Raw genomic sequence first — 24,466 nt, 5'->3', positions numbered from 1 at the left:
CGAAAAAATTGAGATATCGGCCAGAAACTTTGAAACCAAAAAAGTGAACCGCTAGGAATTTTTTGCAAAATGTATTGCTGAAGTTTTACGCCAAGAAACAAGAGCCTATCTTGGCAGCATATTTCATTTTACCGAGGAAATGCTAAAGACTGGTTAGGTGACGCGTAAACAAGCTGGGCGCTATCATACCATCATACCATGGATAATATTTCAGTATACTAGTACGGGAGGGCGCTGAACTATACAAAAAGCTGAGTTTCGCGCCACTGTGACTGCAGCCTAACTAACATCAAAGTTTTTACACGACATGGATTAGCTGCATTGAATGCTGTACTAAGAAACGTAGTGATTGGTGGGAGAAATGGATAATAATACGAGGGTGGATTGATATAAAACTAGCCTTTGATAAAAAAAAAACAAGTTTTTTTGTAATTAAATCGATTTATTTCTCAACATAGTCCCCTTTTAGCTCGATACACTTAGTAAGAAGATGTTTCAATTTTTTTATACCGTCCGAATAGTACTTTTGCTCGAACTCTTCAAAATAGACTGAAGTTTCGGCGACGACTTCATCATTTGTTGCGAAACGGCGTCCTCCGAGCCATTTTTTTAGGTTTGGAAACAGGAAAAAATCGCTGGCGGCAAGATCTGGGGAATACGGTGGGTGTTCAACCAATTCATAGCCCAATTCGTGTAATTTTGCCATGGCGACGGCCGATCGGTGAGCCGGTGCATTGCCTTGGTGAAAGAGTACTTTTTTGCGTTCCAAACCGGGGCATTTTATAGATCCAATAATGCTGCGTAGTACTCACCATTGATCGTTTTTCCTTTTTCCAAGTAGTCGATGTGGATGATGCCCTTCGCATCCCAGAAAACAGTCGCCATCACTTTGCCGGCCGAATGTGCACTCTTTGCCTTCTTCGGCGGCCCTTCGCCACGGTTGCGCCACTGTTTCGACTGTTCTTTGGTTTCTGATGTGTAATAATGCACCCAGGTTTCATCAACGGTGATAAATCGGCGAAAAAAATCCTTCGAATCGCGCCGTATTATCGCCAAAAGCATCTCCGAAGTGGACACACGTTTTTGCATTTGATCGATTGTCAGCAAACGCGGTACCCATCGCGCTGATAGCTTTTTCATGTCAAAATCATGGTGAATGATGTTGTGTACGCGTTCGTAGGAAATGTTTACGATCTCTATTAACTCGCGAAGCTTAATTCGACGATCTTCCATAATCATGTCATGGACTTTGTTGATCATTTCCGGCGTGGTGACTTCATTTGGCCTCCCGGGACGCTCATCATCAAAAACACTCGTACGGCCACGAACAAATTCAGCTTTCCAAAATTTTACTGTTAACGAAGGTGCAACCTCACCATAAACTTCGTCCAGGTCGGCTTTGATTTGCACATTCTTTTTACCCTTTTTGTGGAGGAACTTAATCACCGAACGATACTCGACTTTTTCTATTTCTCCGAAAACACAAAATTTGCTTGCTTTTGACGGCTGTTAAAACTAAACTAATTGTTTTTAAAACTTAAAATTTTGACAGACGTCATGTCATGAATGGCAAATGTCAACACCGAAACCAATTCGGTATCAAGTAGCGCCATCTATCAAAGGCTAGTTTAATATCAATCTATCCTCGTATTAAACAAAATGCAGCGTGCTGATTTATTTATAAATTTCTTAAAATCTATACCCACGTTGCGGGGTTATTTGTCAAATCCAGACATGATCAAGTTGTGGCGAGTCGTAGCCGATTAAAAGTAATTATTCGGACTCGGTTTCTTTGCATAAGCTTATCAAAAATTAGTCCCTAATATTAAATCCGCAAGAAACCACGGCCACCTTGGTCGAGATTTTGTTAAACAATTTGTTCATACAAATTTTTGAACAAAAAGGGTTCGTAGTAACTTTTCTCAAAGTTCCCGAGTCGATGCATCATGTATTGAATTATAACGGTGTAAAACATACACAGCGGTTCTGACCGCCTCGTTTCCCAAAGCGGTTTTAAAACAGAGTCGGTTGGTGGTAGATGTCTGGAATCGCATCTGTTTTAAAAACGAGAGGCGTTGGATGTTTATTGCGTTTTGATAGCTCTGTACACACACACACACACGAGCGTCTTTGTCTCGATTTTTGAATTTTAGACATGGCTGTAGAAAAATTTGATGTACAAAAGCTTATTACCGAAGTAGAAAACCGACCAACATTTTGGGATATGGGGAAGAGTGAATATAGTGATAGAGTGCTAAGAATCTATTTGCTTACCGGATAGCTATTATCAATTTTACCTATGGTGTTATTGATTTTCTCATACGTGCATCTCTCTTTGTTAGCCTTTCTTGGTAAATTGTGAGCAACTCATCAAAAGTATCTCGCGACATCCTAGTAAAGTTAAAAAATATTTCATCATCTCGTTGCACTTCAGCAAACAACGTATGAAAATGCCCCTTTTGTTCCCTTTTTTTGATAATTGGATGTATCCACATTCTAAGTTTTTGTTGTTTTTTTTTTCTTGTAAAATTTTCAACGCATGGACAATACTGACAAATACAATACGCCGTCCATCTCTAAAACCCTAAAACTCGTTAAACGCTTCCGTGAGAAGCGCTGTGTCTGTCTTTACACAAAGCTACCGATGCGTTAAACGCTACGGTTAAAACCGCCGTGTGTGTCTTTGCCCTTAAGTTGTGAAAAAAAAGATGTGCTCCGACCTTTAGGAGCCAAGATAGCTCTTTTTTTAATGTTACGTTAATTAACATTCAGGGCTGAGATTAACCAATGTTTTATGATAAAACTTAAAGTTTTAAACAAAACAAAGAGTACTTTTCGTTCCGACAAGACTAAAGGAAAGGGGCTAGCAGAATGAAGTTGCAGCCGCGCTCTTCAAAAAATCCAACACAGTTTTAAGATAGAGCGCTCGGAAAAAAATGACACTTCTCGGATTCTACTGGACTAAATTTGCTTTCCTTTTTTAAACTGAGCTAAAACGGTAAAATAATAACATTTATCGTAAGTCGCTTTTTATTGTTATTTTTTTATATATTTTTATTTAGTTAGAATATAATTATATCAAATAAATATTATTTATGAACAATTTTTTCTAATACTCTTAATAAATTTGAAAAAATCAGTTTTATAATAATAAAAAAAATATTTTTAGAACAAAAAATCGTACATTTATATATCATATTATAAGAAATTATAAGTTTAAATTCATAATATTACTTGAAATAGTCCTCTTATAACAAAAGTGGATGTTGCCAGGAGAAAATGATGGTCAAAAATGGTTTAAGCAATTTTTTAAACATATTGTAAAATTAAATTTTTTTGACCATAGCAAGTATTTTTAGGTTAATTGGCTCATTCTGAACAAAAAAAGTTGTTAGTAAGTTTTCTCTTAAATGCATCGCTTACAAGTTATAAACAATTTAAGGTCTTAAAAACCGAGAAAATAATTATTTTCAAGGCTCGATAACTCAGTGACAAATTAATATATTACGTTTAGCAATCTTCAAATTAAACCTAAAGTTCCATTTTATAAAATCCCGAAGAGTCTGTAATAATAATTTTATAGCAACCCATGGCATATAAGAGTATTAGGAAAAATTGTTTATAAATAACAATTTAATACTGTTTGTAAATACTTATTTACATTTTAAATAAATAACAATAAAAAGAGATTTAGAAAAGGTTTGCACATGCCGTAGTTATTTTTAGATGCTTTGTTTTGGATAATTTTGCAATGAAAATACGGCGAATGTTGTTATTTTAACGTTGTGCACCAGTTTAAAAAAATTTAAAGACAGAGCACATTTTAGTCTAACAGAACCCGAGATATGTCATTTTTTTTCGAGTGCTCTATCTTGAAACTGTATTGGATTTTTTGCCACTCCTTTTACTCTAGTCAGAACGAAAAGTACTCCTTGTTTACAACACTCCTATTTCAATAATTTTCAATAATTTTGTTTGCTAAAAGTTTGGTTAAAAACTTTAAACTTTTCTCATACAAGATTGGATAATTTCAGCCCTTGATGTTATTAACCCTAGATTGCCACCGTTACCCGGTAGTCGCTTGTTGCCAGGCATACGTATTACGTATAATGGTTAAAAATGGAAAACAGTTTGTTTTAAGATTTATTAAAAGAAAACACGCTAATCTTTATAATAAAAAAAAACAGTAGGACCTTAAAAAAATAAACAAAGACTTCTTGCTTGATGTGGAAAATTCTTCACAGTTTTTCAACACTGTGGACATCTCTTATTTCGATGCTCACCACAAATGTGCTTTTTGCATATGAGGCATTTTACTTTTGTCATCCTTTTCTTATAATATGGACAGAGATAACAGTACTTTCTAGATGCTTTCGCAGTCCCTTCTGATGTGGATGGGTGCTCTGTTTTTCCTCCAGATACATCAGTAATGGTTGTTCTCAACTGACGGCTTAGAGTTGGAATCGCCAGTCTCTGCTTCTGCCATTGCTGTGTTAAGTTCTTACTTAGTTGTAACATAAAGAACAACTAGTTGTTCATCTATCGTGACGTATGAGCTGGGTTTATAATTGTCCCTACAATTGATTAATAGCATATCCCATATTTTGAAATAGGTTCACGTATATTCTTGTCGTCAAACCTTAGACAATTTATAAGAAAATTAAAGCTTGTTATCGACATGGTACTTTGTATCTATCACCGCCATACTTACTGTTAAACAATATTTCGCCGGATCGGTGGTTATCTTTCAACGCAGCAGACATTAACAGACCAAATAATGCATCTAATTCTTCTAGGCACAGGTCTTTTACAGAAGAGTCTGTGGGATTTTTGTAGTTCATTCTTTGGCGACGAATTTCCTCGTTGGTGTGTAAAACGATTTCGTTTTTTATTTCCGTATTAATAAATAAATTGAAGCACTCACGGATATCGAAAGTATAATTTGTGGTTGGTGTGGGTCCTGGCTTTATATGTACAAGCATCGTCTTAGGCATTTTACTATTTGAAGTTTTATCAGTAGTTTTCCATTTATACCCGTTTTTCCCAAGTAGTCCTGTTGAAGTTGGTTTTATTATAAATTCAAAGTCTGTAACATTTCTCACAGTTTCAATTTCCTTTTCTGCTCTTTTTCTTTTACCTGATGTTGTTAAGGATGTCGCGTTAACTATATCTTGTTCTATAAAAGAGATAATATCATCATCAATTTCACGAAACTCAGGAGAAAAATCCGGATCATTCAAACTGTCATCCAGGTTCTCATCATATGAATCTGCACTATCTTCTACTGCCACATTATCCTCCTCAAATTCGCCATCATCGGTTAGTTCTTCTAGCATTTCCCAAATTAATTCGAGTATCCGCCGAAACTTTTTCCAATTTTTTACTCATAATAATGTAGCATACTGGTACGACACGCCGTCTAAACACACTGACAGGATGTAACAGTCGTTACTTATACTGTATTGATATAAAAATAATTTCAGAGATGTAGTATGGGTTGCCTAACTTTAAGTGTTCATTTGCCCATTAAGTGTGTATTGTTAATAATTTAAGTTGTCACTCTGTTCTAATTTGGTACCATTGCGGACAAGAGAAATGACAGGAGATTAAGGGAAGTGGAAATTGGCTCTTCTTGGTTAATTAACTGTGAATTAAAATTCACTTCTGATCTAGAGTTTGGAGTGGTACATACAAGTGGCAGTTAGCGAAAGAAAATCCAATTAATGCATAGAATTTCCTTCACTTCAAGAAGTTAAATATTCTAAGTATACCATAACGATTTAATCGACGGTGTTTTCGCAAACTCGGGAGGTGAAGTGAGATTTCTAGCACGGAATTGATTAGCTATCTGCCACCTACCATGGAATTATAAATTTCCCTCAGAACATCCGAGGGAGAGTACCACTTCAACTCTAATAAGAATCAGGGTCATTTGGGACAAGCCAGGGAGTATTGTCTACTCCACCCTCATTTTTTCTCCAGCCTGCACCTAGAGGTAGGGCAGGACAGTCATCATCGAACTAAGCCAATTAGCACCAGCTCCGTGCTAATTTCGGACCTCAAGGAGGACTTCGCTGGGACACCGAAGCTATTCGGGAGTATCCTTCCAGACAACTGTTTCACCTAGGAGGACAGTTGGTTTTTACTTCAGAACTATATATATATCTTGTTTCACCAGTTATAGGTTTTTTTTTATAACATATATATATATTAATTAATATAACTCCCCTTGGTGTAAGGTATCGGTAAGTTTGAGCTCAAATTCTACCCAGAGATTATCTTCCATTGTTTTTTGTATTAACCATTTATTCCTTTATTAACTTTAATTATTTCATTATTAACTTTAATTATTGCATTATTTGTCTACTTAACTAATTTTTTATATTTCATCTTGCGTTATTAACTCCGGTTATTATCCCTTCAGGATAATATACCGTTTAAATTGTTTAATTTGGCTTGTTCCCATTTATATATATTATTTTGTTTGTATGTGCATTTAGAGTTGTTTAACAATATTGTTGGTCATATTGTAGGTAAGTTTGATATATTTACTTGGCTATACGTTCTTCCAACGTTAGCATTATTTTGTTTAAGGTTGTTTTTTAACCTAGATGTAGGTTGTACACTCTATATCAGAGTTATTCGGTCTAGTTTTCAACTTTTTATTATAGTTGTTTTCAACATTTTTTTTTTAAATATTATATTGTGAAATTTTCATATACTTTTTGGTAACTTAGAGATTGTCAGAATCTAAGTAGTTATATTTAATAAACTTGAATTTGTTTTGCATATAATTTTTTTTATTAATATTTCCTTACCTTTTTACATTTACAGCATTTTTGTTTATTAAGTCAACTTTAATTGATATTAGCAGTATACGATACCTGGAAGAGTGACTGTTACTCTTTTTAGAGTATTATCCCTCTTCTGGCGCCCTCAATTTGTTTTCTTTGTTAATTTTCATTATATCTATTTATTTTTCATATCTTCTTTTCTCTCCATCATACATATTTTCCTGATTTACTGTCTTTAAAAGGCATGCAAATTGGCCGTATCCACCCCTGAGTTTCTAGTGGTCATTCTCTTGCCTACATTGCTAGCCTAGCCACATTCCATTCAATATTTTTTTTACTTCTTTACTTAATTGTTATCAATTTTACTTCTATCAATTTTATCCCATATATATAGACCACTCTTCTTATACCTCTCTCCTCCTACACACCCCAGTATTTTGCTACATCGGCGTCCCAACGCGGTGCCTTTTCCAAGTTTTTGGTTTTAAGACAGTAGCTTTTACCTGATTTCTTTTTTTTCTTACTTGAGTTTTTGTATTTTTGCTTTTTCTTTTTTTTTTACTCATATTATTGCTGATTTATTTTATCTTTAAATTTTTCATTAATACTAAACAGGTATACTTATACTGCTGTATTGATTTATTAGTTTTATTTATTAGATTTATTAGTTATTAATATTTTGAGACCTCAGTGATAGGTTATAGTAGTACAACTTACATTCTAGGTTGAATTTTGTATTTTTATTGAGAACTTATATTTACTTACTTACCTACACATACTTATATCGTATATTATATAAACTTTTATTCCTACAGCCAACAGTACTATACTTATAGGTACTATTAATTGTTGCATATATATTAATATTTGGTTTAGAATAGTTATAATTTACATATAACTAGAAATTATTTTGAGTATTTTAGTAAGATAACTAAGGTATTTATTTGATTATATATATATATTATTTTTGCTGGCTATTTTGATCTTGGTGGTGTGTTGCTAATAACTTGGCCACATTTTTTTTCACAAATCAGTCCCGAAATTAACTACTAATCATGAAACGTTGAATCCGCCTGTTTTAAGTGATCACAGATGGTCAACTACCAATTCTTCTTTACCCAGTAGCGTTAAACACAATTCTAATGATTACAGTAGTGAAATAGTTCCATTATCAGTATCAACTTTTAGGTTTGTTGATGATGATGATATGTCTATGGTTGTACCATATAATATTTATAACCAATCAAATACTTTAGATTTGCGATTCTTTGTTGGCGATAGAGTTTTAAAGAGAAACTTTATAAAATCAAGTAAAGGTGATGCTATTTCGGCAAAATTTTGCCAGAAATACATTCCGTGTACGGTTGTAAGGGTAATATCTCCTTTGGTATATGAATTAAGGGACAATTCGTCCAACAAACGAATTGGTCAATTTCATGTAAAGGATTTACTGCCTGATAACACCATCGACGAGGTTAGTTCTTCATCCTCAGAAGAAGACTAACTTAACACTTTCGTTTAAGCTAATCTCTTTCTCTGTTTGTCTTTAGCTTATTTTGACTATATCTTGCATTTTAGTCTAAGATTTTCTTAATCACCAGATAACGTAGGTACACCGCTATTTTTTGTATCTTTTGGCATTGGTTAATGACTTCTATAACTTATTAGATAATTAGTATGTATGACTTATCCATTTTTTTTTTATTATAAATGATGCACTTTATAATGAATTAATATTCTTAAGTACTAATTTTCCCAGGAGAATTACTCATTTTAACCTCTTATGATACGAGGGTTGTTTAGTATATATTTACATATTTAGATTTATACTTATAGTTAATCCTATTACTGATAAGGAACTATGGAACTATGTTGTTACACTACTGGATCATATATTGTGTGTTATATTTTTGATATTTGATTCCTTAGTATTTGTTTTGATATATTTGTTCAATATTTGCCAATTTGGAAAGATGTTGTGATTTTTTTTTATCTTTGGCCTGCTTTATTCTCACTTGTCACGAAAATCTTAAATACTCTACAATAATTTATGTCCTGATTCCATATACAGGATGGTTCTGGAATTAGTTTGGAATTTTGAAGTAGGTAAGGATGGCCGGCGTCCTTCTTATTTCTTCTTATTTATTCTTCTGAATTTTCTGTCAATGAATCTGTGAATACTCAGCTTTAGTGAATACGTGGGTTCGAGATTGTTGCTCAGCAACTGATCACTGCTGCTCAATTAGGTTCGTACTATATGTGTTTATTGCAGAGTAGGCAGATGTTTATGCCTCATAATATTTCTGGTCAGGAAATGCTCGCGACATGTCCTAACCATTCTTGTGTGATTGTCCAAATATTCCAGTTACCTTTTCACAACTTGATAGGGAAGTTTAATTAGTTCATATTAGTTATCTTACTTCAGGTTATGTTTTTTTTCTTTAACTATCCCTACACATGTCAAGTTAGTCATTTTCATTATTTAAGAGTTTAGACAAATGAGTTGTCCTCTTAGTGTAATCCCACTTCTTTCCTTAGGCATAAATTGCTGTTTAGATTTAGGACTATTCCCGGATAATTCCATGCTGCGAGAACTTGTTATAAATCTACAGTTTTGTTCAAAATTGGTTGCTTGTTCTCGACATATTTTTTTTTCTTTCGTTAGTAATGGTATTATAGGAAAAGTCCACCACTTATATTTTCTTAGGATTTCTATTGGGATTTTATCGGTGTCTGGTTATTCTCATACATCTGTTGTAGCCCCATGCTATAGTTAGCGAATACCAGCACCCTCAAAATTTATTTAGCCTCTGAATTCCTTTAGTCCATTTTAGACTTTAGGTATTTATCTTTATCTTTGGTTTAGTTCAGTTACATATTACATTACTTAGTCTGAATAAGTGTGACAATGTTGCTTCACACTTTTGGAAATTTTGCTTTATTGTAATTACTTAGTTGGTATTGGCTCATATTACCGGATGAGGGTAAGAGCTAATTTAGTTATTAGCATTAGTGAGAATTGGCCCTTTCCTGATCGTTCTTCTTTGGATATGCTCTATTTATAAATCTGGTGTCCATCGATAGTCCGATTTTGGATTCAGTGTCTGATTCCTCACTTATTTGGTTTATTTGGATATGTAGGTTCGTATCACCATATGTGGGTGTACGTAGACCTCATTTAGTTTTGAGATTTAGTATTGGTGTGAATGGGTCCATAAATCTTCCTGGTCGTTCTTCTTTGGATATGCTTTTATGAATCTGGTGTCCATTGATAGTCTGACTTTGGATTAAGCGTCCTATTTCACATTTATTTTGGTTATTACGTCTTTGATATACTTTGGTATGTTTACGATTTAGATTACTATTTGTGTTATTTGGTTTGGTGAGAATTGCTCCATAAATCTTCCTGATTGTTCTTCTCTGGATATATTACTATGAATCTGGTGTCCATTGTTAGTTCAATTTTGGATTAAGTGTTCAATTCTTAACCTATTTAGTTTATGATTTCTTTGATCTTAGTTTAGTATATCTCCGGGTGAGATATTGGTTGAATTGGCTCATACATTTGCCTGGTTGTTCGTCCTTGGATATACTTAGTCTTATAGATCTGATGTCCATGGATAGTTCAATTTTGGATTTAGTGCCCAATTCGACATTTATTTGTCAGCAAGAATTTAGTTGGTATATTTAGTTAATATTTGGCTTTTAAGCATATTGTAGATTGAGACTTTGATTTTTACTTTGAGTCGTCTGAGTTTGTGGTGTCTGGCGCCATGACCATTTTTTTTTTCCGTGATCTTTAGTTCGTGGTTATTTTTTTTTGTGTAAACTTACGGATCAACGTGGAATGTTAGGCCAGTACACTTAGTTATTGATACTTTAATTTTATGAAAAAAAATTTTGATTAAAATTTTTTTTCCCGACTAGTAGGGGAATGTAACAGTCGTTACTTATACTGTATTGATATAAAAATAATTTCAGAGATGTAGTATGGGTTGCCTAACTTTAAGTGTTCATTTGCCCATTAAGTGTGTATTGTTAATAATTTAAGTTGTCACTCTGTTCTAATTTGGTACCATTGCGGACAAGAGAAATGACAGGAGATTAAGGGAAGTGGAAATTGGCTCTTCTTGGTTAATTAACTGTGAATTAAAATTCACTTCTGATCTAGAGTTTGGAGTGGTACATACAAGTGGCAGTTAGCGAAAGAAAATCCAATTAATGCATAGAATTTCCTTCACTTCAAGAAGTTAAATATTCTAAGTATACCATAACGATTTAATCGACGGTGTTTTCGCAAACTCGGGAGGTGAAGTGAGATTTCTAGCACGGAATTGATTAGCTATCTGCCACCTACCATGGAATTATAAATTTCCCTCAGAACATCCGAGGGAGAGTACCACTTCAACTCTAATAAGAATCAGGGTCATTTGGGACAAGCCAGGGAGTATTGTCTACTCCACCCTCATTTTTTCTCCAGCCTGCACCTAGAGGTAGGGCAGGACAGTCATCATCGAACTAAGCCAATTAGCACCAGCTCCGTGCTAATTTCGGACCTCAAGGAGGACTTCGCTGGGACACCGAAGCTATTCGGGAGTATCCTTCCAGACAACTGTTTCACCTAGGAGGACAGTTGGTTTTTACTTCAGAACTATATATATATCTTGTTTCACCAGTTATAGGTTTTTTTTTATAACATATATATATATTAATTAATATAACTCCCCTTGGTGTAAGGTATCGGTAAGTTTGAGCTCAAATTCTACCCAGAGATTATCTTCCATTGTTTTTTGTATTAACCATTTATTCCTTTATTAACTTTAATTATTTCATTATTAACTTTAATTATTGCATTATTTGTCTACTTAACTAATTTTTTATATTTCATCTTGCGTTATTAACTCCGGTTATTATCCCTTCAGGATAATATACCGTTTAAATTGTTTAATTTGGCTTGTTCCCATTTATATATATTATTTTGTTTGTATGTGCATTTAGAGTTGTTTAACAATATTGTTGGTCATATTGTAGGTAAGTTTGATATATTTACTTGGCTATACGTTCTTCCAACGTTAGCATTATTTTGTTTAAGGTTGTTTTTTAACCTAGATGTAGGTTGTACACTCTATATCAGAGTTATTCGGTCTAGTTTTCAACTTTTTATTATAGTTGTTTTCAACATTTTTTTTTAAATATTATATTGTGAAATTTTCATATACTTTTTGGTAACTTAGAGATTGTCAGAATCTAAGTAGTTATATTTAATAAACTTGAATTTGTTTTGCATATAATTTTTTTTATTAATATTTCCTTACCTTTTTACATTTACAGCATTTTTGTTTATTAAGTCAACTTTAATTGATATTAGCAGTATACGATACCTGGAAGAGTGACTGTTACTCTTTTTAGAGTATTATCCCTCTTCTGGCGCCCTCAATTTGTTTTCTTTGTTAATTTTCATTATATCTATTTATTTTTCATATCTTCTTTTCTCTCCATCATACATATTTTCCTGATTTACTGTCTTTAAAAGGCATGCAAATTGGCCGTATCCACCCCTGAGTTTCTAGTGGTCATTCTCTTGCCTACATTGCTAGCCTAGCCACATTCCATTCAATATTTTTTTTACTTCTTTACTTAATTGTTATCAATTTTACTTCTATCAATTTTATCCCATATATATAGACCACTCTTCTTATACCTCTCTCCTCCTACACACCCCAGTATTTTGCTACAAGGATAGTTCGAAGAGAGCATAGCTAACAGATGTGCGTAATAGCGTAGGCGCAAAATTTCGGGCCAATGCTTATTAAATGCATTCATTTTTTTCGAATCCTGAGAAAACTAACAAATATTTTTGAAAAATTTAAACACATAATGAAAGATTACATTATTACCGAAGGCCGAAAGTTCCTTAGAATAAACAAAAAAATTTTTTGAATGAGATATTTGAAATTAAAAAACACTAAATTTTCTCTTTTTTTTTCACCCCTGTAACTTATTAAAATAAACATTATATAAGTTTTCTTGGACTTTCTGGCCTCAGTAATAATATATTCTTTCATTCTGCGTTGAAATTTTTCAAAAATACTTATTAGTTTTCTCAGGATTCGAAAAAAATGAATGCATTTAAAAAGCATTGGCCCGAAATTTTGCGCCTACGCTCTTAATCAAACAGGCGGCAGAAGTTTTACGAGCTAAATTTGAAATCGTATACGTCAAATTTACATACACTGTCAATCTAGGGTTATGGACGTAATAGTGATTTAAAAAAAGGGGGTATCTTGGCTCCTAAAGGTCATAGGACCTTTTTTTCCTAAAAGTTGTGTTTTTTAACCAACTTTCCGAATATTTCTTGTGATTTAATTTGAACTAAATTCTACGGAGTTATTGTAAATGTTTAAAAGCTTAAAAAAGTATATTTATTATTAAATCATTTTATGTACATAAATGTAATTTTTTGAAACTTTTTGTTTTAGGTTATTTATATACGTCTTAACAAAGAAAATAAGCCCTGGAATAATAAGATACATTAAATCAAACTATCTGGACCGGTCTTAGCTCATTTTTCAAAAAATCTAATTAAATCTAAATTAAATTTCGCTAAGACTATTCAACTGGCCCATCTTTTGAACACAATTCAAACACGATAAGATTCTTAAGTTCAGGTACATTTAAACAAATTTTAATAAATAATAACGTAATTAACAATATTCAAAAACAGCGATTTTGTTGTTCATTTTGCAATAACTTTTTTGTTTATCATCCGATTTTAATTTAGCATTTAGCAAGTGTTAACCTGCTAAGTCCACATTTTAGGCAAAATGAGTTTTTACCATCTTCATAATAGTATTAATTTAGTCTATCGATTAGTTAAACACTCGTGTCACATTTTTTATATAAAACCTAAAATATTGTATAGGAGATACCAATATCGAAAGTCAACAACTTCAAGGAACATGATGATAAGCAAGATCAGTTCCAAATTTCTACTAAAGAATCAACGATATCAGGAATATCTGATGATAGCGAAGTTAATATTAATTTAGTTCCATATTCGGACACAGATTCAATTTCATCTTTAGATGAACCTAAAAGAATAAGTAAAAAACGAAAAAAATGTTTTTAAGTCCAGGAGGCAACATGGTTTAGTCAGAAAAACAAAAAATTTAGAGAAAGTGGTAAATCTTATTTAGATAGAGTGAAACAAGATGACAAATGGTCTTATAATAATCCTAAAGAAGCCAAGTTATGAAACCAAGATGCAAATGTGCATCGAACATGGCAAAGGCAACGTTTTTTTGAGTCATTTTGGCAAATGTCCTGGGGATAAAAAAAGGTTTTTATTAATAATCAGGTTAAATCTGTAACGACTAAAAGGCATCGGAACCGAAAAAAAGAAAACGAGACGAAAAGAGGACAAACTTTAGAATACTTTCTACCGGTTCAAGAAGACAGTTTTAGAGTGTGCAGAACCAAGTTTCTTAACCATTTCGATACTGTTGCCGTAAAAGTACGATTGTCATTTGCAGCTTTGATAAGCGAGCGCCGTACTATTACGCAAATTAATCTCCATCGTTCAGGTTCTGTCATCTTACATTTTTAAGTATTTACATCTTTGAAGAGCTATAATCGTAATAGTACGTTCTACACTATCCATCTTGCTTACTAGTATCGTTCACGTTCGTTACGATCTACAAATACACCATACTGATGCCGTACATACACGGCAGCACATCACCCATCCTAGCGCCGTACTTTCTGAATACCGTTTTTTTGAAGTTTTACGAAAAAAAATTCCACTACTTCGATAAAACGAATATAAACAAACTGCCTACAAACGATTCAATCACTTTAATATAAAGAATGTAAACTACTGAATGGCCGTTCCGATCGCGAAGTGCAAAAGTTTCCCGGCGCCGTATATGAGCAACGCGCAACCGATACTTGGCCCGTAGCGGAAGAGTTAATACTCTCGTAATTGGTCGCTGGACAATTCTTAGCTAGAAAAATTCTTATGAAGTACGTGCTCCAAGTATGTTACGCAAGTCAACCAATTGAGTGCTACCTTTCAAAGATCGCCGTGAATGCTTGCTGCAATTTTTAGATTCTTTACCAGTTATGGAGTCACATTATTGCAGGTCAACATCCCAAAAAAAAATCTTTTGGCTGAATGGCAGTCTCGGAAAAGTGTTTACGAATTGTATGTCAACGATTGGTGCAAATCGAGGAAAGAAGAGTCCCTTTCGATAGCATCGTTTTCTAAACCTTCGATGAGAAGAACTTTGCACTTTTCCGCCCTAGAAAAAATGAATGTGAAAAGTGTGTTAGCTATAGGGTTGGACAACTTTCGGAAGAAGAATTTAAAAGTTACATACAGGGGAAAATAGAAGCAAGAGAAGAAAAAGATAAAAATGAGAAACAAAATGTTTTCACAGCAGATTTGCAAGCCGTGTTGATGGCACCAAAATCAAAAGCCTCCACATTATACTACAAAACAAAGCTCCAAGTACACAATCTCTGGTTCTATAACTTAGTGAATTCCAATGCCTATTGTTTTATATAGAACGAATGTGAAGGGGGTCTTGGTTCTGAGGAATTTGCCAGTATTTGGATGTATTTCATAGAACAGAAAATTTTACCCAGTGTCCCTCATTCTGTAGAAGGAACTGATGAAAGAAGCACCATTATAATGTATTCGGATGGTTGTGGGTACAAAAATAGAAACACTGTTATGGCCAATGTTCTGTTGAATCTAGCAATCACTCATAATGTAATAATAGAGCAAAAATATCTTGAACCTTTCCATACGCAGATGGAAGTTGATTCGGTTCATGTAACCATCGAACAAAAACTCAAAGATAAAGTCATTAACCTACCAGCGGATTACGTACCTATCTGTCTAAAAGCTAGAAAAAAGCCTGCTCCCTACCAAGTAAAATATTTAAAATATTTATTATATATAATATAAATTTATTATAAAGCCAGCTTTGCTGATCAATCGAAACCAATTCCTCAATGTAAGAACAACAAAAATAAATTCACATTCTTATGACCAATTGAAGCGACTATACCTAGAAAGATGTAAAATAATCGCCAAAAAATATGAAGACCTTCATGCAATCAAGAAGACATTGACGGTAGACTACCACAAATTTTATGAAGATCTTCCCTATGAGTAGCGTTATTATTGTTTTTATCCTTTTTGTACTTAGAATAATAAAGTTTCGTTGCGTATAGAATACGCGTGTTTGATTGCATTAAACTGCCAAGTCCATTATAAGCCTAATTTGAAAACCTGATAACCAGCTATCTCCCAAAAAATACTAAAAACTAAAATTATCAGTATAATTTTTTATAATTTCAATGATACAACAATTATTATATTAATTTTAAGCACTATTTTATTGTTTTCCATTCATTTTTATAAAAAGAAATGCTGCGAAATCGTTTTTTGCCTCTCATGTAAAATTGGGTAAAATGGATTTAGCAGGTTAACACTTTAAGGCGACGATATGTCATTTTGTGTATCTTTTCTTCTGAAAAAGTTGTCTGTTGGCGTCAAATCTCTAAATAGACGAGTTTTTAAGTTATGAGCAAAATAATGAGTTTAGCGTTTTGATTGTTAATTTCAACATATTTCCACTAAAAAATTGATGAATTCTTAGACGATAAGTCCTTTGTATTATCTCATACATACTACACATTTCAACTGTCAAACCCGCCTATACAGTTATGACGAAAAAAATCTTATTTTTTAGTAACTTGATTGGTCTATACGAGTTCGTTTTATTTTTCAGTCTTGATTTCATCATCATAGTCATTACCATCCTTGGCAGATGTGTTGTGATTCATCATTGAGCTTCAGCAGCTCGGCAGTCTGATCAATGATACTTCCCCATTGGTCGCAGTCTTGATTTAGGTATAGTTAATTTTCATTTAATAGTATAAGTAGCAACATGACCTTTGCACTTTCTAAAAGAATGTCGCTGACTGAGATTTTACCTGTTTTGTTGTATATGTTAACATTTGACATTATAAAAATTGCAATTCCTTTTTAAACTTTCTGAAGTTCGCTCTTGTAAATCGGCTCAATACAGAGAATTTGCATTATAAGCGGCACGTATTGTATACCAATTCCAATATATAACAACGATCATAATAATTACATCTGGTAAGTCAGATTAAATGCAAAGACAAGTTGTACACATGACAATAATTTAGATAAGGAAAAGAGAAAGAGAGAAGTCCCATACAGTGTCTTTTTAACGGTTTTATAATATATGGGTTTTCTTAAACGTTTTTTAGTTTTAATTTTTGTGACATATTTCCGTAGTATGAATAACTTTGCCATAGCGCCGATGCTGACGTCAGGACGGAAGCGCTCAGCTAGTACAATTTACATACGTAAAATACACATTTCTAATTAAAATTACAAAATAATTAGAAAGACTTACCTCTGGACTATTCGTTCCTAAAGAGGGCCAATCACAAATATCAGTAAAATCACTAGCCTGAAATAAAAAATGTTTGATCAGTTTCCGCTCGTCCACTTCCATTTAATTGAAAACAATAAATGTGCTGCGTAGTTACGAATTATACACGGCGGTATATAAAATAGGAGGTTATGTTCATGTTTTTTAAGTTTTCGCGTAATGTTTTCAAACATTACATAATGCGACTTGGAGCGTGACCTTTAATTTGAATACTGGTAGTAAATAATATGTTTAAAGTTTGCCAGGTAAAATTCGAGCGTTTCGCCGCTCACAATCGAACGATGTAAACACAATTACCTAAATCTATAAATACACCTACACGTTACAGATTAAAATAATTGTTTTTCGTATTGTTTAACTCCTTCTCAAACGCAGATAGCAACTAGCACTACTGGCGGTATCGTACGGTAGCGAGGTGTGCCGAATATTCTACAGGGAGATTCCTATTATAGGTTGCAAATAACTATAATAGGGTAAGCAAATTTGTATAACCAGTTTTAGCAAAATTCCTACCAACATCAGTTTATAGGACGATCCCACCAAACTTGTTTATAGTGTAAAAAATTACTAGAAATTACTTGTTGACTTTCTCAAAAGTTACTGTCTAAGACTTCTTCTCTTTATAATTATCTAGATTACCCAACGCTAAATAGTTCAAGCCATATATCAATATTTAGGATGACATTGCCTCTTGCAAATTACTTGCTTTCTTTGAGCTATATTTCTTAACCGTTCGGTACACGGGTGATACTTTGATACACGTAAGAACGGGTTGGGTCTGAGAAGCCCAAAAATTAAACTAAGAATTTTTTATGTTTAATTTTGTAACAACAGGTTTGTGTTGCATATATTAGAACTACTACTAAAGACAACTTACATACATTAAAAGAAAATGAACTTCTATTATAATACTAAAACTAAAAATATAAAAGAAATTACGTACTACAATATGGCCGATGTTTAAAAAACACCTTGTATATAACTTATTCAGTTATTTTATCAATGCATATGCGACAAACAGGTACGGTATGTTCCAAGCAAATAATTTTTTTTCAATAGTGACACAAAAAGCACAACGCCCCCTTTTATATTGCAATTCCGCAGGTGCTTGTACTGGTCCAACACCACTGAGTTTAGCAGCAAGCTCTCTTATATATCGTGCCAAATGAGGAGATTGAGCTCTTTCTTTTATATTGTCCATTACTAACTGAAGACCTAGTTCTTTAAAAAAATCTTCTTTTGCTTGTTTTTAGATCCAGTTTGTTAGTTCTCTGTATCACAAATGAATTTATTGCAGCAACATCAAGCAATCCATAAAAGATGACTATGGGCAAACGTTTTGTATTTTTTGCGACAGTATAGGAATCTCGAAGTTGATCAACCGTGTCCACACCACCTTTCGTAGAGTTAGGACGTTAGAACCATAGAACGTTATTACTTCAGGTTTACTTTCGTCCCTCGTTGTCGGATCGATTTGGTCATCATGGTGTAGGGTTGACAAAAGAACATGTTTTTTTGGTTTTGGTATATAGGACAATATCTTTATATCTTTGGTAAATCCAAAGATAGTTGATTTTGGAGGTCTATTGTTGAATAAAAATTCGGTTGCGATATGCCTTTTGTTTTTCCGTAGGGTGCCTACAATTGTTAGACTATGATTTGTCAGTAAGTTTTGTGCGACTTCAATTGATGTAATTCAATTGTCCATTGTGACATTCCGGTTGGATTTGGAGATTGGTTTGCAAAGCCGCTCAACCACATCGTAGGCTGCAGAACTGATAGAATATGGACCTGGTGGTTGTGTACCGGCATATATTTCTAATTGATAAGTATGGAAAGTACGAGAATCCACCAAAGAATATACCTTCAGACCGTATCGGTCCGGTTTGTTTGGAAGGTATATTCTAAAACTACAGCGACCTCTAAAGCCTAAAAGCATGTTATCGATAGTGACATATTGTCACTATCGATATTTTTGTATTTTTGTCACATAATCTATATTGTTTTTGACCCGTCCATTTCTTTAAATTGAAAAGTAATTATCAGGAAAATTGCTTTTGCGTAGTAAGAAAGTTAATAACAACAAGACTTACAAAAATTGTTGCGAAAATGATACTAGAAACTTTTCCACTTTATCAAATCATAAATACATTCCCTGTACTATTCATAAACATTTTACTGTGATATCTATAGAAATAATAATATAGTGTCACGACTACTGTTTATTATGATACTGAAAAACTGTTATTTTTGTTTTAGAAATGAAAAATATCGACTGCATACATTTGTAAAAACAACTTTCTTTCATCCTGATCATTTATTGAAGAGACCTTTACTTGAGATGGTAATCTATATAATATATAGATTTTATAATAATGGAACCATTATATTACCGAGAGCCATGGAAAAAACTAATTAGAATAAAAATAGCCTCTGTAATAAAAATGTGCATTGGGATTTTTGCCATGTCCACAAATTAACATACACGTGATCTAACTTATAATTTTCAAAATGTTTCTAATAGTCAGTCGGGGAGCCAAGGGGGTTGAGTATGTACTTTTGTGCCCTTGGTACCTTGATGTTCTTTTGTGCGTAGAATCGATTTTTCGAGGGTACCAGGCTGAAAACCCGTCAGTTAATTTGTTATTAACAATTTAATTGTTTAAATAATTGTATCTCCTTAACTATTAGATATATTTAATTTTACTAAAACCAAAACAGTTCCTTTTAAAAAAATGATCAAAATGGCTTTGGTAAACTTAGTTCTGATTTTTAGAACCGGAGTTATAACAAATTTCATGAAAAACAATTGCAAAATAGAGATTCGCTAGGGCTTTTTCAAGTATAACTCAGCTTTAATATGTGCGATTAACTTCCAAAACCCAATTATTTTTATTAATAAAAAAGTTATAACTATTAATATTAAAAATTTTCCTAAAAGTAGGGGAACTAATTTGTTTATAAAAGATTTAAACTGGCTATCTGCTACTTGAACGAACAAATGTATATTCTCTGGTCATTTTATCTCCGGTGTCAACTGACCCTCTGGTTTTATTATAGTGTAAAATAATTTCAGGCTTACGTTTTGCTTTTTTATCAGAAGATATTTCTTCATGGTGAAACTATGTAGATAAGAGAATGACTGCGTTCTTTTTTATAGGTACGTAGGATACTAATGTGAGATCATTAAATAATCCAAAAATAGAGGAACGTTCTTCGCGCGCAGAATTTGGAGCAAATTCGAGAGGAATCTCTTTTTTGTTAGGCCTTAGAGTTTCCCTTATTGTAAGTTGATATCTTAACAGTTCTTAAGCTAGCAGCAGAGAGTCGGAACAAACCCAAATTTTTATGCCGACCAGGATTACTTTTTATTTAAACTCTAAATGGACATTTTTCTCTAAATGCAGCTAACCTCTCACTGACTGTGATATTTTCACCAAGTGAATAATTATCAACGCAATTTTTTACAAATTGATCATATGTATTGCGAATTGCTTGTAGTTTATCTTTTGTTTCTTTATTCTATTTGCTCTTGTGGAGGGGTCATCAAATCTTAAGTGTCTATATATCATCTTAAATCTACTTTGAAATATCACAGCATAAAAAATGGTTGTTTGAATAGTAGTTTATTTTCTTAAGGGAAGTTTTCTTCCGTGATTCTTACCACTCGCTATAGCACTGCAATGAACGCGTATAATTCAGTAATTGTAACATTTTTCCAACCCATTTGATCAGCAGGATGATTTTCATTAAATTTTTTGTTTAGCGACTTGCAGCGGGCACACCAGGTAACCACAGGCAATGATACTGTAAGAAATTGTCTTGTTGAAGCCAATCTCCACAATCGAATGACATTGAGATGTCCACCTATCTCCAGAGGCAATCCCGCTGAAAGATTAGACTGGTGTCAAGAATATCAAAACTGAGAGGCAAATGATTTAGCTACAGTTTTATTCTCCGACGAATCTAGATTTAGATTTCATCAGATTCTCGTCGAGTAAGAGTGTGGAGACGACCTGCAAATGTAGAACGCTAAAACATGTCCAGGAAGTTTACACATACAGAGCTGGTACAGTAATGGTATGTGGTGGAATAATCATAATTGGTGGCAGAACCAATTGGTGGCAGAATTGCTGTTTGGTTTTTTTATTACGACCATATTTTTTGTGACGACCTAATTTTTTTTAATTGTACTTAAAGGCATTCTCGTTATTTTCGGCATTTTAACAAATTTATTTGTATATTAAATACTACTAATCACTACAAATCGATTATTATTTATCCAAAACAATTAACGAAAACGGTTTAGAAACACGAGGGACTTTTTTGCATGCAAATTGGTGCAAACATGCTATGACCAAAGGGATATCTTTATCGATTACAAAAAGCTTTTGACAACGTAAAAAATGTGTGAATACAGGCGTTACGGGAGATATTGATTGAAAATTGAAGGATATTGATGGCAAAGATATCCAAAGATCCAATAGCTGTAATTGAATCAAAAAGCAAAATTCAGGATCTCCAACAATTTATATACACCAGTAAAAATAACTAAGGGCATGAGATAGGGCTGCATCCTCTCCGCTCTTCTATTAAACATTCATGTAGAAAAGATTTTTCAACTTGCACAGAAGAATGAAAAAAATTTCAATACAGCTATCATAGCAGACAACAGAAATTTAAATGTCTCGAACATGCTTTCTTTAAACAGTAAATGGAAGATGTTTCTCGATGCAAAAACCGGTTATTTTTGTAATTTCTTTAAAAAAATTGTTTAAACAATTTCTGCCCGGCACCCTTCTGATTTGTTTAAAGGGAACATTTTTGAACAGGAACATAAAGAAATCGAATCAAAAACATTTTTCCTACGGAAGCCGCCTGACAACCTGGACACTTTTAAAGCCATTTAGAACCATTTTTTTTGTAAGGAATTTTGTTTTTGTTGATAATTGATGTCCTATTAACAAAATATATCAATGCCGTACGGAAATTTTTGATCGTAATATCCCACTTATCAGAGGGAAATTAATTTTCCTCTCATAAGCACATGTACCGTTAAAAATCTACGGCATGTCTAAAAATGTTATTTTATGCAACTAAATTTAAATCAGTGAGTTTCATATTGGCTCAAATGATCTCATTTGTACTACTTAAAAATCAAGGGTTGCGCCGTTTTGAACGTTTCAGTACCTTCATGTACCGTTGTGACTGACGGTTTTAATGGCGGATACAGTAGAAGACCTGCAAGCCATTTTAAACAAGGTAGTCACAGCTAGTGAAGAGAAAGGGTTAACAATGAACGTCAAGAAGACGAAATTCATGATTATTTCAAAAAAACAAAGATTGAATGCAAACCTGTACATTCACAATAACGAAATCGAACGGGTGCACAAATATAAATATTTGGGAACAAGCGTTAATAACAACAATGACATCACAGAAGAAATAAAAACTAGAATTGGAAAGGCTCGAGCTGCTTTTGTTAATATGAAGGACATTCTAGGAAGTCATGACATTAACTTAAACCTGAAAATGAGATTAGTTAGATGCTACATCTTCTCGATACTGCTGTACGGAGTAGAGACTTGGACGTTAAACAAGAGCAATATTGATAAACTAGAGGCCTTCGAAATGTGGATATACAGAAGAATTTTGAAAATACCTTGGACAGACAAAGTAACAAATGGTGAAGTTCTTCGAAGAATGAACAAAGAACGGGAGCTGTTGATCACCATCAAGAGAAGAAAGTTGGAATATTTTGGTCATGTGATGAGAGGGAAGAAGTACCGATTGCTCCAGTTAATTATCCAAGGCAAGATTCAGGGCAAACGAAGCATGGGAAGACGACGTATATCTTGGCTGCGCAATTTAAGAGACTGGTTCCAGTGCACATCTAACCAATTATTTAGAGTAACAGCTTCAAAGATACGAATAGCAATGATGATTGTCAAACTCCGTAGCGGAGAGGGTACTTGAAGAAGAAGAAGAACAGGTGTATTTATTGGTGTTTTTAAAACTTTGGAGCAAAAATTGTAGCGAGATTATTTTTTTAAAGTTTATTAAAATGCAACCAAACATTATTGCTTTTGGGTGGTGATATTTTTCGTTCTAATTTTACAATATTTAGACTGCCGAAATACTTAATACTATAAAAATAAACGAATAAAGACAGCAAAGGAGACTCAATACTTATTATAAACACATTTTTTACGACGGAATCTGAAGTGGAGATTGACCTCGATAACTAAACTGCGAGACTTCAATATATTTATTTCCTTTTTTAAATAGTTTCTTTTTATAGTATGTGATATAATTATGTTCTTTACATACGTGCCAATATGGTATATTTATCCTGTGTCCTGTGTGGATGATATATTAAATCTTAAAGATCGATATATGTGCCCATATTATTATATCGATATATTTAATGTATCGATATATCGTTGCCATCCCTAATCTTAAGAAGAACTAATATCCAAAGAGAGTTTCTAAACATCGTTAAATAGCGAAAGGTCTCAGATCTAGGCAATATTTTAAGGGGGGACAAATAAAATCTTTTAAAATAATTTTAATGAGCAAAATTGAAGGTCGAGGAGGACCAGGTCGCAAACAACTCTCGGGGTTCAGAGACATAAGAAACTAAATATTGTATTGATAGTAACAAAACATAAATGTTATGTCCTGACATTTATGATTTGTACAACGACAATTTTTCAGATATATTGTTTGAATTTATTTATTTTATTAAGAGACACATCCACCCTATATCCAGTGTGGTTTTAATTGTATGCAAACTATTTTATTTTATTGCGTTCGAATAAATAAAGCCTCGATTTGATTATTAATTTTATAATAAGGTGGGATTGAATAAGTGACATTTTTTTTTCTGTTGGACTGCTAGCAATACGAAACATAGCCCGACAATATTATCGCCAAATCTGTTATTAATAACCAAGGTTCATTCTTCCATATCCAATTTAAAAGGCACTTAGAAGATTTGCAATTAGAGCATCTTTATTTGGTTTAAACGTATTTGAAAGACAGTTACCTAGACACGGATTTCACGAAAAATTTAAGAGACAAAGTGAGAAAAATAGAATTTTGTAACTTGATGACTGATGAAAACTTCTCAATCACTTAAGCTTTTTTAAAAGTTGGATTTGTGCAGAAAATAGT

General features: G+C 33.2%; 1 protein-coding gene across 2 annotated transcripts in view; it reads right to left on the bottom strand.

The window, feature by feature from the left end:
- larp (La related protein) overlaps positions 1 to 24,466 on the bottom strand; it is an 83,265-nt gene that overhangs the window by 26,860 nt on the left and 31,939 nt on the right. The window contains exon 2 of one of the 2 annotated variants that reach the window (XM_072545686.1): positions 17,252 to 17,308. The exons of the other annotated variant lie outside the window; for it this stretch is intronic. Coding sequence (XP_072401787.1) covers positions 17,252 to 17,308 — 57 coding nt within the window. The remainder of the gene's footprint in view (positions 1 to 17,251; positions 17,309 to 24,466) is intronic. 2 annotated transcript variants of the gene reach the window in all.

Source organism: Diabrotica undecimpunctata, chromosome 10 (genome assembly GCF_040954645.1).
Source record: "Diabrotica undecimpunctata isolate CICGRU chromosome 10, icDiaUnde3, whole genome shotgun sequence".
In the NCBI taxonomy this organism is placed as follows: domain Eukaryota; kingdom Metazoa; phylum Arthropoda; class Insecta; order Coleoptera; family Chrysomelidae; genus Diabrotica; species Diabrotica undecimpunctata.
Note: the sequence above shows the minus strand (reverse complement) of the source record. Positions and strands in the feature narration are given on the sequence as shown.